General features: G+C 49.0%; 1 protein-coding gene across 1 annotated transcript; it reads left to right on the plus strand.

The window, feature by feature from the left end:
• Positions 1-8,531: 8,531 nt before the first annotated feature.
• LOC127303855 (uncharacterized) lies at positions 8,532-9,028 on the plus strand. The gene has a single exon (XM_051334563.2). It carries the CDS (start codon positions 8,558-8,560, stop codon positions 9,026-9,028), a length of 471 nt encoding a protein of 156 aa, XP_051190523.2. The 5' UTR covers positions 8,532-8,557.
• The last annotated feature ends 4,528 nt before the right edge of the window (positions 9,029-13,556 follow it).

A 13,556-nucleotide genomic window follows, 5' to 3' on the forward strand; every position in this document is an offset into this window, starting at 1 on the left:
TTCATGGCACTATCTCCCGTCATCTCTTCTTTCCTAGCTCCAGCTCCTTACAGCTCCAGACCTACTCAAATGCTACCTGGGCTAGCGATCCAGAGGATCGCAAGTCTCTTTCTGCCTACTGTGTCTTTCTTGGTGGCTCTCTCATTGCTTGGAAGACCAAGAAGCAGGTTGCAGTCTCTCGTTCGAGTGCCGAGGCTGAGTTGCGAGCGATGGCTCTCTTCACGGCTGAGGTGACTTGGTTGCGCTGGTTACTTGCAAACTTTGGTGTTTCTGCTGACGCCCCGACTCTCTCTTATCGGACAGTACTAGTGCCATCAGCATTGCGCGGGATCCGGTGAAGCACGAGCTCACCAAACACATCGGTGTTGATGCATTCTATGTGCGTCATGCTGTGCAGCATCAGGTTATGGCTCTTCATTATGTGCCTTCCGAGGTACAGCTTGCTGACTTCTTCACGAAGGCCCAGACTAGACCACAACATGGTTTCTTTCTCTCCAAACTCAGTGTTGTTGATCCACCATGAGTTTGAGGGGGGGTGTTAGAGTTGTATAGTCCCTATAGTCCCTTTTCTTGTATTCTCTAGTGTATGAGGGGCTTACCTGCACATTGTAACACATGTACATGTACTGCCCTATGGCCCTCCGTGAATACCAGTTGCCATTTCTCAACAATGAGAACATGGATTATTACAAACTAACAGAAAAGGAACATTTTTAGCTAACAACACAAAAGGCAAAAGCACTGCAAATAGTTTGATGTGTGCAATGCAGGGCAGCTACAAATCTTGTGAGGCCGAAATCAACTCTAAGGCAGTAATGCAGTCATATTTTCTAGTGATGGTTCCCATTCCAAGCTCGACGAATCCATCCCTGGAAGGAGCCAGTCTTCAGCACCGCTTTCAAAGGCATCCATGTCAATCACCCCGGTTGGTTCAACATCAGCAGGAGGAGCAGCAAAAGTATTATTGCTTGCTTGCGAGCGGAAACTCTGCGATGATGGGGCTGGAGCTTGCTCGATCAAGCAGGAGAGCGCGTTCACAGTGCTCAAGAGACTTTATTCCTCCACAGCATTCACGGCCACATCGTCGCTCAACAAGTTTTGGCTTATCTGCTCAAGCCCCATTCTCTCCTGTGAGCCGTCGCCATTGCTCAACAGGTTTGGCAGCAAGGTCTGGCTGCCATTGGATTCGCTATGGGGTATTTCCTGCTAGATCATGGTTTGATTTGACAGTCCATGGTTGTAGCTTGGTTGGTTCCATAAATTGACCTGCTGGTTGGTCCTCCTGTCACCAGGAGTCCTCCACGCCGTCATCTCACCAGGCAATGATGAGGAATCGGCACTGCGAGATAAGTTCTGAGAATTCATCTGATTGTTAAAGCGGTTCCCAGAGTCATTATTCATGATACCGGCATTGGACACGGATGAAGGTTGCGTCTCTCGAGGTGCTAGGAAAAAAGCTTCTCCAGTTAAACTTGTCCTTATTCAGTGGAGCTCGCTGTGCTGAAGGTTCCTCTGCAATTACAGTGGCATGAAAGCAAGAGGCGGTCAGATTAGTTAATAGTAAAAGTTGACTAAGCAAGCAAAACAAGTGAAGCGAGTTTTCTCAAGAGCAAAATGGCGCAATTGCTCACGGAAATTTTGTGCATTAACTGAACTGTGAGAAGCTACATGGATTTATAAAGTAGAACACGGATAAATAGGATCGATCATTTGCAAACTATGATATGCATACTACATCGAGAATCAGATAAGAGTAAGAAAACTTCTTGATTTAAACTTCCTCACCATATAAGCACTTCCTATGGACATGCAGGGCAATTTTTTGAACAAAATTTTTAGCGCGGACTTTTTTTTTAAAAGGGAGCAGTGCCACAGCCTCTACATCCAAAGGATGCACACAACTTTTTTTATTAGATTATTCACGAATCCTTACAAGAAGAATACGGAGATTAATTTGAAGCCACTTTCCTAGGGACAACTCGCTAAACCTAAAGAAAGATGAAGGGGGTGTCCAAGAACAGAGCCATTACCCTGACCTCATACCAACGCACATCATCTAAAACCTGAGTGTCTTCCAGAGCCGCCCATTTGCGGGTGAGAAGCACAAACAGTCTAGCAGACCCTCAGCGCACACCATTGCATACGTCAAAGAATCACCACCGCCTTCTTCCGCGAACCCTTCTCCAAGAAAGATCAGCGCATTGACCTTGTCAGGCCTGCCATCAATGTCACCACGACGCCAGACGACACCACCATCCAGCGTACGTCCATCACGCTGCGTCCGTCTCCGAGGCTCCGCTGCACCATGCCGCCGAGACCCACCGACATCGGCGCAGTAGATGGAACACCGCTCCGCCAGATGACTTCCTCCAGGTATCACTTGTTCTAGAACGATGCCCTCAAGAGGGAAAACGATACCAGAGGTGCCGCCATCATCTGATCCGTATATCCAGATCCGGGGTTTCCCCCGGAACAAAGTGGTTGAGGTTGGATCCGTAGCAACGATGCCTTCAACAAGGTGATGACGCCCGAGGACGCCACCATCGTCGGCTCCGACCGAATTGGAGCCCGATTCTCACCGGCCAGACCCCACCCCAACGCTGCTGATCCGCCTGAAGAAGATTCGATGCCGTCCGCCGCACCACCGATGCGGCGCCGTGGTACCCGGTAACACCATGCCCAAGCCCTCCTTGTCGGTCAGCCGCCGCCAACGCCGGCCGCCAAAGCGGTTCGAAGGGGACGAGGGGACGAGGAGGGGCCCCACCGGCGCCGACGCTGGCCAGACTTTGCCCGAGCGCGCCCCTTGGCGGCGGCGGAGGAGGGAGGAGACAGGTGGAGGGGGTGGGAGGCGCGGCGGCTAGGGTTTCCTCCCCCGCCGCCCGCGTGGGGGCGAGAGAGAGTCCGTGTGGGGGACGGAACCCAATGTACCAGCAAAAGGGAAAAAAAATCCCCTCATTTTCAGCGCAGACTGCTTAAACAAGTTACAAGAGACGAAGGATCCACATATAATATTTTTCATAGGAGTAGAAAAAATCATGTACTTGTTGCATCTATTATTTGACCTTGATTTCCAGGGAATATGTATAACAGATTAACTATTGTCATGTATGGAAGTTAGTAATTTTTCAGAACTCATATTATTTTCATATAATAGAACATATTGACATGTGGTTATGAAGTTATCTTTTTTTTTAATCCAGTAAAAGTAGAGCTAAGGCATATACCTGTTTTTGTTTCAAGATAAAGGAAGAGCTTTACATACCTGTGCAGGAGAGGACAGCATGATCTGTGCGGCTGGATTGGCTCCGTGGTTTGACCTGCTGATATTTCATAGGGTCACCAGGGAACCTCCTTGTCATCCCACTATCACCAGGGATATTCCCTGAGAATCGTTGCTTGCCCATCAGTAAAATTTGTGGCTTGTACGGTTGTGGATTCCTTTCTCTGAAAAACTGTGGCGCCACAGATACCTAATTGGAGCAAGGAAGTTAGAATTACTAAATATTTTGGACAATTTATCCTCAAGGCACAAATATCTGAGAAGTTCATCTCAATCTTGCACTTCAAACCTGCATGGAGTATTTCCCACGCCACTTTTCTCTTGACAAAATAGAATTTTGCAACAAGATCTCCTTGGTATTTTGATTTACACTGTTAATATAAAATTATAAACACATTGTTTTAGTAGTTGCATACACTAGTAGAAAAACGCTCATCTATACCGGTTCCAGAGGGCCATTCGTACCGGTTTTGCAACCGGTACAAATTATTCGGCACTAAAGCCCCCCCCTTTTTCGTACCGGTTGCTTACGAACCGGTATAAAACGGGCCTCCACGTGGGCCACCAGGAGAGCTCAGGGCTAAGGATCTTTGGTACCGGTTGGTAATACGAACCGGTACCAAAGGTTCCCCCCGCGGCAGGGAATTTTCCCAAATCTCGCGCGGCGGAATTGGCTTTTTAGGGTTTTGGAGAGGTTTAGGGATATCGGTTTGATTCATATCGCGTCGATGCACCAGAAACGCGTTTGGGTTTAGGTAGTACATGAAGATCAAGATGATGCATAGCAAGTTGGTGCATATAATATAACACACATGTTATTGCATGAGATCGCAAATTAAGTAGCACTATGCATGAAGATCGATCTTCATGCATAGTGGTGCTCTCCGAGGCGTACTCTATATATGTCTATTACATGTAGCATAGTGGTACTCTTCGAGTCAACGATATATGTAACATGTACATCTTCATTCATTGTGGTGCTCTGCGAGTGGTGGTATGACGTCCCGAAGGAAAAATCCCGCCAATTCCTCGCCTATTGCTATGAAGCGGTCATCGATTGAGAGCTTGTTCCGCTTTCTTGCCAACTATAAAAGAATAAGATACAAATGAATACATGAAACAACTATTACTGAAACTCAGCACAACTTATGATAACAAAACAAATTTGTGAAGATTGTTTTTGTACCTCTTTATTTCTCTCATTATTCGTTCTCTCGTTGACAATTCTGCGGATGAACTCGCAAACGAAGAATCCACAGAGATCGGTCCCCGGAGGTTGTTGCGGGCATTTCTTTACAAGAATATAATTCAATCAAACAATAGTCAAGTATGATAATTGAAAGGTGTGTGGACCTAGGTAGTACTACTTACTTTCGCACGCCATCGCAGCTTCGGTGGCCATTCACGGGACGTATCTTCCTTGATGAAAGTTTGCCATACGCTGCTCGACAAAAGAAAATGCATAAAAGAGTCATCAATTAGTTCAAAGCAGGAAATTAACGAAACAAACCGATAAGAATTAAAATTACCTTCTGAGCATTAAAAAACAAGACACGTATAGATCCTTTTCTTTGCTTAGTGAGTCCAAGACTTCAACTTCTCCAATTTCCAAATTGATGACGAGAAGAATAAAGTGAAACCTACGCACGTTTCAATATGTAGTCATTAGTTAAAATTTTGACATACGGTGAGCAAAATATAATGTGTTATAAGACAGTAAGACTCACTCGAAGTTGTAAGGCCAAAGTATTAGCTTTTTGTCACGTTGTCGCTTCAAAAACCTTAGCAAAGTCTGCGGTGTATCCTTGTTATAGAGGGGATCATCTATGGTTTTGACATGCATTGTGTTCGGGTCAATGAACCCAATGTCTGTGATATCGTCCCTTTTGCATTCGAGCATCTTCGATCTGCATAATATAGCGCACAAAAGATTATAATCTGCAGACAATGAACGACTTCTCAAATTAAATAAATAAATCACTTACAGACAATAGCAACTGATGATTGATTTGTCGAGGGCCCGGAGATTATATAACTGAAAGAGTTCGGCGAAGTCAACGTTCACACAGTACTCCTGGAAGTAGTGCTCTTCCCTAACTCGCACCATGATAGTCTCGATCCCTTCCTTTGAGGCCTTAAGGTACCACGAATGCAAGTTACGCATACATGTTGGTACCTTCCTGAGATTCTCGACCAAATCTTTCCCTTGAACAAACTGATATGCTCGTTCAGCTAAGGCATAATCAGTTGCGTCTTGTCGAGAACTTTGAACGGTCTTCCCGTCAAACACCTTGAGAGGGGCGACCGATTGAACGGGTTGTTGTCCGAGCTGGTAGACACTGTGTATTCCTTTTATCTCCCTGATACCCGATTTAACGGGTTTTGTCGCCTCGATCATCTTGTCATACGACCTTTCAATAGAACGCGCATAGTCAGATGGCGGCGATGGTACAGGGTCATATAGATTGTCAACGGTACGCACAACTTTCTCCCGATCTAGTGTCTTCTCGAAAGGTATCTCTGGCACTTTCGGTGCAAAAATTTCTTCACCTCGGCCTGAACGGCCTCCGCGTTTTCCTCTGGAGTTTTTCCCAAGGTAACTTCTCAGGAGGCGGCAGTTGTTTCTCCTTTCTAGCTTTCTTCCTAGGCGGCGTACCGTTCCGCTTAACGGACGCTGTCTTACGCGGAGGATCTCGAGATGGTGGACTCACGCTGGGGTCCCTCTCAGGTAGGTGTGGACTTGGCTGCTCACCAGGACTGCCACCAGGAGGAGTCGATGGCATTTGCTGCTCATGTGTAGGAGTCGGTGGCCTTTGCAAAAGGACGACGTACTTCTTCGGCCATAGGGCGAAACCGTGCTTGACATCGCCCAGTGTCCTCTCATCTTCACCTCTAGGAATATCAAGCTCCACTTTTTCAAACCCCGAAACAACTTCATCCACCCCGACACGAACACAACCAGGTGGAATGGGCATATGATGGTGCATTGCTCCATCTTCACTTGGGTACACATAGCCGACCGCCACCTTAACAGCCGCGGTCCTGATTAACATATGTAGCTCGCAATCTGTCTTCTCCGTGACATAATCCACGGGGTAGCTTCCTCCACATCCGTCAAGATGCGAGGAACCGACACCGCTTCTTCGCTGAGATGGGGCAGCATCGGCTTGTGGATCCCGTAGAAACAGCGGCTGATCGGGTGCCCTCTGATTTCTCTCAAGAGCCTCCACCCTAGATAACAACTCCGTTACAATGTCGGCGTCCTTCTTCTTCTTTCGCGAACGGCTTCTATAAGTGTCGGCGCTGTCCGGCCACGCTTCCTTCATGGTGAGACCTGGGCGAGCTCGTACCCGTCCAACATGTTCGGGGTTCCCCAGGCGAGTGTCGGCTCGTCATTCTCTCGATCGGGAATGTACTCTCCCTTTCGACCTTTTCAATTGCATCTACAAGCTTCGGTACAATTGCCTCAATTTTTTCCTTCCATTTTCCCTTCGCAACGATCAACCACTGTCTTTGGGTCCAACCCCGCCCCATGAGCGAACAACCGAACTTGGACCGTTCGGGCCAGTCCCATGTCTCGTGGAGTGATTCCATGATCCATCAGTTTATTCTCAAACGCTGTCCACTTCGGAATGGCACTCTTGTAGCCACCTGACCCCAAATGATGCGGAAGTTTCTTCTTTGCAGCATTTTCGGTATTTTTCTTCGATCGGGACACAAACTTAGACGATTTCTTATACTCCTTAAATGCGGCCCAGTGATCTTTTATCTTCACTAGATTTTCGGTATTATCATCGAATACTGGATCTTCATTCTTATATTTGTCCCATAAATTTTTCTTGAAGCTCTGGAATTGTATGGCCATCTTCTTCCATGTCCATTCCTTGACTTTATCCTTCTGGCCTTCCGTCATGTCTTCCGGTAGGCTGAACTTTGTCAGTAGCGTTTCCCAAAGAAATTTTTTCATGTTGTCGTTGACATAAGTAGCACCACTCTCCGGGTTCTTCGGCTTATGCCACTCTTGAATGCTGATCGGTACATGGTCCCTAACAATAACTCCGGATTGACTTGTAAATTTGCGGCAAAACTCCTTGGGCTCCACCGGTTCACCATTAGCCTTGAATGCCGTGAGGGCTAACCTGCCCTCGCCCTTTAGCACCAGCGTCGGGCCTCGTTTTGTTCTAACAGACTTGCTCGATGATCCGAAGGCTAAAAGAAAAAATTATTCGTTAATAAGTGCAATACAAATAAATGAATGCATCTAGGGATGAACACAGACTAATTGATACATAGATATACACCTCGCCGGAGTTTGTGATGGACACTTCATTGTCTTTTCTAACTTGTTCAGACTCAAGTCCCTCGCCAAAATCATTCAGAAAGTCGGGGTACTCGTTGTCATCTCCATCGTCGGGTTCCGGACCACGGGCACTCTCATAGATCAATCGCTGCACCGCTTCTTCCCCCTCCTCATCTCGGACGAAGGTGCCGTCCTCCATACCTCAATGTCACTGCAAAATTAAGAAAGCAATTGTATTTCATTCATCATGTAATGATCATATAACAGATTGCTAGATGGATAACAATTGAAATGAAGAAAGCAAAAAAACCCTAACGGACCGCCACGGCCACGGACACGGTGTTCCCCCTCCTCCTCTCGCTCTTCTCTCTATGTCGCGGCGGCACCGCCACGGACTCGGCACCGCTACAGACCCTAACCCTAACACTCGGCGCTCGTCCTCTCGCTCTTCTCTCTATGTCGCGGCGGCTGTCTATATATCGACCGTACACCCCTCGCCGTATGGATACACGCCTAGCACTACAGCAACGGAACAAGGGATGGTCCAACCAGAGCTGCCATCTCGCCTAAATAAAACACTCCCCCACACTTCACCACACTTCGTGGCGCTCTTCGCCGTCCCGCTCCTCTCCTTCCACTTCATCTCCACCAACGACCCCTACACCATGAACCTGCGCTTCATCGCCGCCGACACGCTGCGAAGCTCATGATGCTCGCCATGCTCACCGCCCGGGAGCCACCTCTCAGCGAAGCGGCGGAGCGCCCGGCCCACCCGGCCCACCCTGTGTGTCCGCCCATGGTCAGTCATACAAGAGGCAAGCAAACAGACACACGAGCAGTCTCCCGTGAAAACGACCATCCGCCGGCCGGCCGGCCAGCCTTACCGTCCTATCTTCACACGCATAGATGCTGTTCGCAATCACATACCGCGAGCACCAACAACCACACACACCCGTAGCCCAAGATCCGACGAAGCCATGGCGTCCTCGCACAACAGAGAGGACCAGGTCCTCATCGCCGTCGCGCTGCTACTCGTCCTCTCCTCCCCGCGGGCCGCCAGTGGCGCGCCCAACACGACGCCGCTGTCCGTGCGGTGCAACGGCGCGGTGTACGGCGCCGGGGACCCCTTCGCGGAGAGTCTCGCCTACGTGCTCGCCGACCTGCTGGCCGCCACACCGTCGTCCCGCGCCCGCGACGCCTACAGCATCTCCCCGTACCCGAACGCGTTCGCCTACGGCCACGCCGCGTGCGGCGGCGCCGCTCTGACACCCGCGGACTGCGCGACCTGCCTCGGGGCCGCCGGTCTCAGCGAAGCGGCGGAGCGCGTCGTGGCGTCGGCCCGCCCGCGTCGGCGCGCCCACGAGCGTGGTCCACGAGACCACGTTCTTGCTTGGCATTTCGTCGAACACACCCCGAGCGCCGGCGCGAGGCGGCCGGCCTTGGCGTAGCGCGTCGCTAGCGCGGTGGCGACGAAGACGGAGGAGACGGCCGAGGACCCGACGGCGAAGGCGTGCAGCGACGCGGCGTGGCCGGCGTCGCCGGCCGCGGCGCAGGCCTTGAGCGCGAGGCTGACCACGAAAGGGTCGGCGCCGCGAGCGGGGAGGCGTGGATGCGGGCGGCGGAAAAGGAGGAGAGGGCCGGGGAGGTACCTGCGGGCGGCGGCGGCTGCGTCGGCGGCGGCGGCTTCGTCGCGGCGGCGTGGGTGCGTCAGCGGCGGCGTGGAGTGCGTCAGCGTCGTCGGCGCGTCGGGAGCTGTGTCGCGCGGGGAAGAAGAGGATTTGGGGCTCTATTTGTCGCGCGGCTAAGTCTAAAACATGGCGATGGGCCTTTAGTACCGGTTGGTACCACCCACCGGTACGAAAGACCTTTCGTACCGGTTGGTGGTACCAACCGGTACTAAAGGGTTTTTTTTTTGTTTTCTTTTTTCTTTTCTTGTTTTCTTTTCTTTTCTTGTTTCTTTTTTCTTTTCTTGTTTTCTTCTTTCTTTTCTGTTTCTTTTTCCTTTTATTTTGTGTTTCTTTTCTTTTCTTCTCATTTTCTATTTCTTTTCATTTTCTATTTCTTTTCTTTTCATTTTCTATTTCTTTTCATTTTCTATTTCTTTTCTTTTCATTTTCTATTTCTTTTCATTTTCTATTTCTTTTCTTTTCATTTTCGTTCCCCTTTCTTTTGTGTTTCTTTTCTTTTATATTTCTTTTCTATTTATTTTGTTTTCTGTTTCTTCTTTCTTTTCTTTTATGTTTTTTTCTTTTCTTTTGTGTTTCTTTTCTTTTATTTTTATTTTCTGTTTCTTTTCTTCTCTATTTCTTTTCTATTTCTTTTTCTATTTCCGTTTGTTTTCTTTTCTATTTGTTTTCTATATCCTTTTTTATATTTCTTTTCTACATATTTTCTAATTCTTTTCTATATATTATCTATTTCTATTCTTTACTCTTGCCACGACGCCGTCCGCGCGGGAAACTTTCCCGCCACGTACGACGGAAAAAGGCGGGAATAAAATTTTATTACGATTGAACTCGAATTAAAATACATAGTTTAACTGAAAATTAAAGATACATGGCCAAATTCTACTGTTGGAGTCATTCAGTCATACTCGTGCCTAGCCCTGTAGTACTCGCCACTGTAGTCGTCGTAGTCGCCGTCATCATCGTCGCTGGCATCGGGGTCGCGGTACTCTCCGGTCGGCGGGTGAGCACGCGTGGGCTGGGACTGAGGGTAGCGCAGGCGGGGGCCACGGTAGGCCATGACGCCCTGGAGAGTCCGGCCGCGCCACCACAGCCGACGGCCGGCCTCGTTGAAGTTCGAAGGAGGCAGACCGCCCTCCTCATGCCTGGAAAGCGCCCTCTCACGCCGATTGATGAAGAAGCTTTCCCAAGTCGGGCTGTAGTCGGGATGCCACTGGGGATTCCTCCGCTGCTCTGGCGTGAGCTCGAAGTAGTAGTGGTTCGTGATGGCCATCTCGCGCGCCACACCTAGAGGGACTGGAGGGACCGGTACGCCTCCGACGCTTAGCAACCAGCCGGTCGGGACGCGGTAGCCCGGCGGGCAGGGGTAGTTCGAGGCGCAAAGCGCCTCCGCCTCCCGGGGGGTTAGAGATGCGATGGAAGCCATGGGAGAGAATGATGAGGTTTGCAGATATGAGTCTAGATGTGATATGTAAATGGTGGCCAAGCCTACATATATATAGTGGAAAAATGGCGGGAAGACAAAGGCGGGAACCGGTGAAAAGCGTGGGAAGAAAATAGGCGGGAAGACAGAGGCAAACCTTTAGTACCGGTTGGTGGGTGCAACCGGTACTAAAGCTGTCGGCAGGATAAGGACGCCCTGCTCGATGAGATAAAGTATGTAGCGCACGACGCCCTGTCGGTGGGATAAGGACGCGTGGGTAACCTTTAGTACCGGTTGGTGGGTGCAACCGGTGCTAAAGCTGTCGGCAGGATAAGGACGCCCTGCTCGATGAGATAAAGTATGTAGCGCACGACGCCCGTCGGTGGGATAAGGACGCGTGGGTAACCTTTAGTACCGGTTGGTGGGTGCAACCGGTGCTAAAGCTGTCGGCAGGATAAGGACGCCCTGCTCGATGAGATAATGTATGGAGAGCACGACGGCCTGTCGGTGGGATAAGGACGCGTGGGTAACCTTTAGTACCGGTTGGTGGGTGCAACCGGTGCTAAAGCTGTCGGCAGGATAAGGACGCCCTGCTCGATGAGATAAAGTATGTAGCGCACGACGCCCTGTCGGTGGGATAAGGACGCGTGGGTAACCTTTAGTACCGGTTGGTGGGTGCAACCGGTACTAAAGCTGTCGGCAGGATAAGGACGCTCTGCCTATAAAAGGAGCATCGATACACCATGGGAAGCAGCTCAACAAGCCAACATGGATGGAGAGTTTCATCACCATGGATGGAGGAAAGGGTTGGGAAATCTCCCGTGGCGGAACTTGTCGAAGATGCCCTTGGTGCACACGCCCCTATGGCATCTTCGGAAGTTCCGCCTCGGAAAAATTTCCCTGCAAGCCCGTGGAAGACTCCATCTCCTCTAACAAATGTTGGGGAAAGGGTTGGGAAATCTCCCGTGGCGGAACTTGTCGAAGATGCCCTTGGTGCACACGCCATATGGCATCTTCGGAAGTTCCGCCTCGGAATTTTTTTCCTGCAAGCCCGTGGAAGACTCCATCTCCTCTAACAATGTTGCGGAAAGGGTTGGGAAATCTCCCGTGGCGGAACTTCTCGAATATGCCCTTGGTGCACATGCCCTATATATGGCATATTCGGAAGTTCCGCCTCGGAAAAATTTCCCTGCAAGCCCGTGACTTAACTAGTAAAACAAGCCAACCATCTCCATTGTTAATATCTTACATACAGTAACATCATTACACAAAAGTGATTTCCATATTGGTTATGATCCCTATATGTAGCTAGCTAGTCTTCTGAGTTTTCTTCGCTCGTTTCCCTTTCTTCTTACTGCGACGCAACCATGGACAATCTTCATTGTTTAAGATGATGCTTGGGTCAATTTTTACCTTGAAGGGTGGAATATCATCAAACTTATTATAATCTTCTGACATGTCTGTCTTGTCCTCTACTCCCACGATGTTTCTTTTTCCTGAAAGAACTATGTGCCGCTTTGGCTCATCGTATGATGTGTCCTCTTGCCTTTCTTTTCTTTTTTTCGGTTTGCTAGACATATCCTTCACATAAAAAACCTGAGCCACTTCACTGGCTAGGACGAATGGTTCGGTGTCGTACCCAAGATTCTTGAAATCCACTGTAGTCATTCCGTACTGCGGGTCTACTGCATACCCGTCTTTCAAAGTTGAACCATTTACACCGGAACAAAGGGACCTTGAAATTAGGTCCATAGTCAAGTTCCCATATCTCCTCTATGTACCCATAATATGTGACCTTGTTCCCATTGCCATCTTCTGCATCAAAGCGGACACCACTGTTTTGGTTGGTGCTCTTTTTGTCTTGGGCGAAAGTGTAAAATGTGTTCCCATTAATCTCATACCCTTGAAAAGTCGATATAGTAGAAGATGGTTGCTTGGCCAACAAGTACAGCTGCTCGTCATCGGTGACATTCATGAGACGTGTTTGCAACCAACCGCCGAAAGTCTTCATGTGTTCTCCATCAATCCAATCTTCACGTTGCTCCGCGTATTTAGAGCGTAAGATCTCCTTGTGTTCCTCTTTGTACGGAGCCACCAAGATGGAATTAAGTAGAACCGTGTAGTGTGCTTGAGTGAAAGAATGTCCGTCCATACACGTTGCTGATTTCTTTCCTAGCGTGCCTTTTCCACGCAGTCTCCCCTCATAGCGCGATTCGGGAACACCGATCGGCTTAAGGTCAGGAATAAAGTCAACACAAAACTCAATGACCTCCTCTGTTCCATAGCCCTTGGAGATGCTTCCTTCGGCCTAGCACGGTTATGAACGTACTTCTTTAAGACTCCCATGAATCTCTCAAAGGGGAACATGTTGTGTAGAAATACAGACCGAGAACGCCAATCTCTTCGACCAGGTGAACTAGGAGATGTGTCATAATATTGAAGAAGGATGGTGGGAACACCAACTCGAAGCCGACTAGACATTGGACCACATCCTTCGTAAATTTTGTAGAGTAAGTGGATTGATCACCTTCTCGAGAAATTGCATTGAGGAACGACATAGCTTCACAATGGGTACTCGAACATTTTCCTGCGAAGCCCCTCAATGCAACCGGAAGTAATTGTGTCATAATCACGTGGCAGTCATGAGACTTTAGGTTTTGAAACTTTTTCTCCGACATGTTTATTATTCCCTTTATATTCGACGAGAAGCCGGACGGGACCTTGATGCTACTCGGGACTTCAAAAGATCTCCTTCTCCTCTTTGGTAAGAGCATAGCTGGCAGGACCTTGATACTTCTCTGGATTCAGGTTGTTTCCTTCGTGGATACTTTGCTGGTCCTGCCGTGCATCCGGTGTATCTTTTGTCTT

Source organism: Lolium perenne, chromosome 7 (assembly GCF_019359855.2).
Source record: "Lolium perenne isolate Kyuss_39 chromosome 7, Kyuss_2.0, whole genome shotgun sequence".
In the NCBI taxonomy this organism is placed as follows: Eukaryota; Viridiplantae; Streptophyta; class Magnoliopsida; order Poales; family Poaceae; genus Lolium; species Lolium perenne.

Coding starts and splice junctions, on each gene's coding strand:
- LOC127303855 (XM_051334563.2), top strand. CDS start 8,558: ATGGCGTCCTCGCACAACAGAGAGGACCAGGTCCTCATCGCCGTCGCG.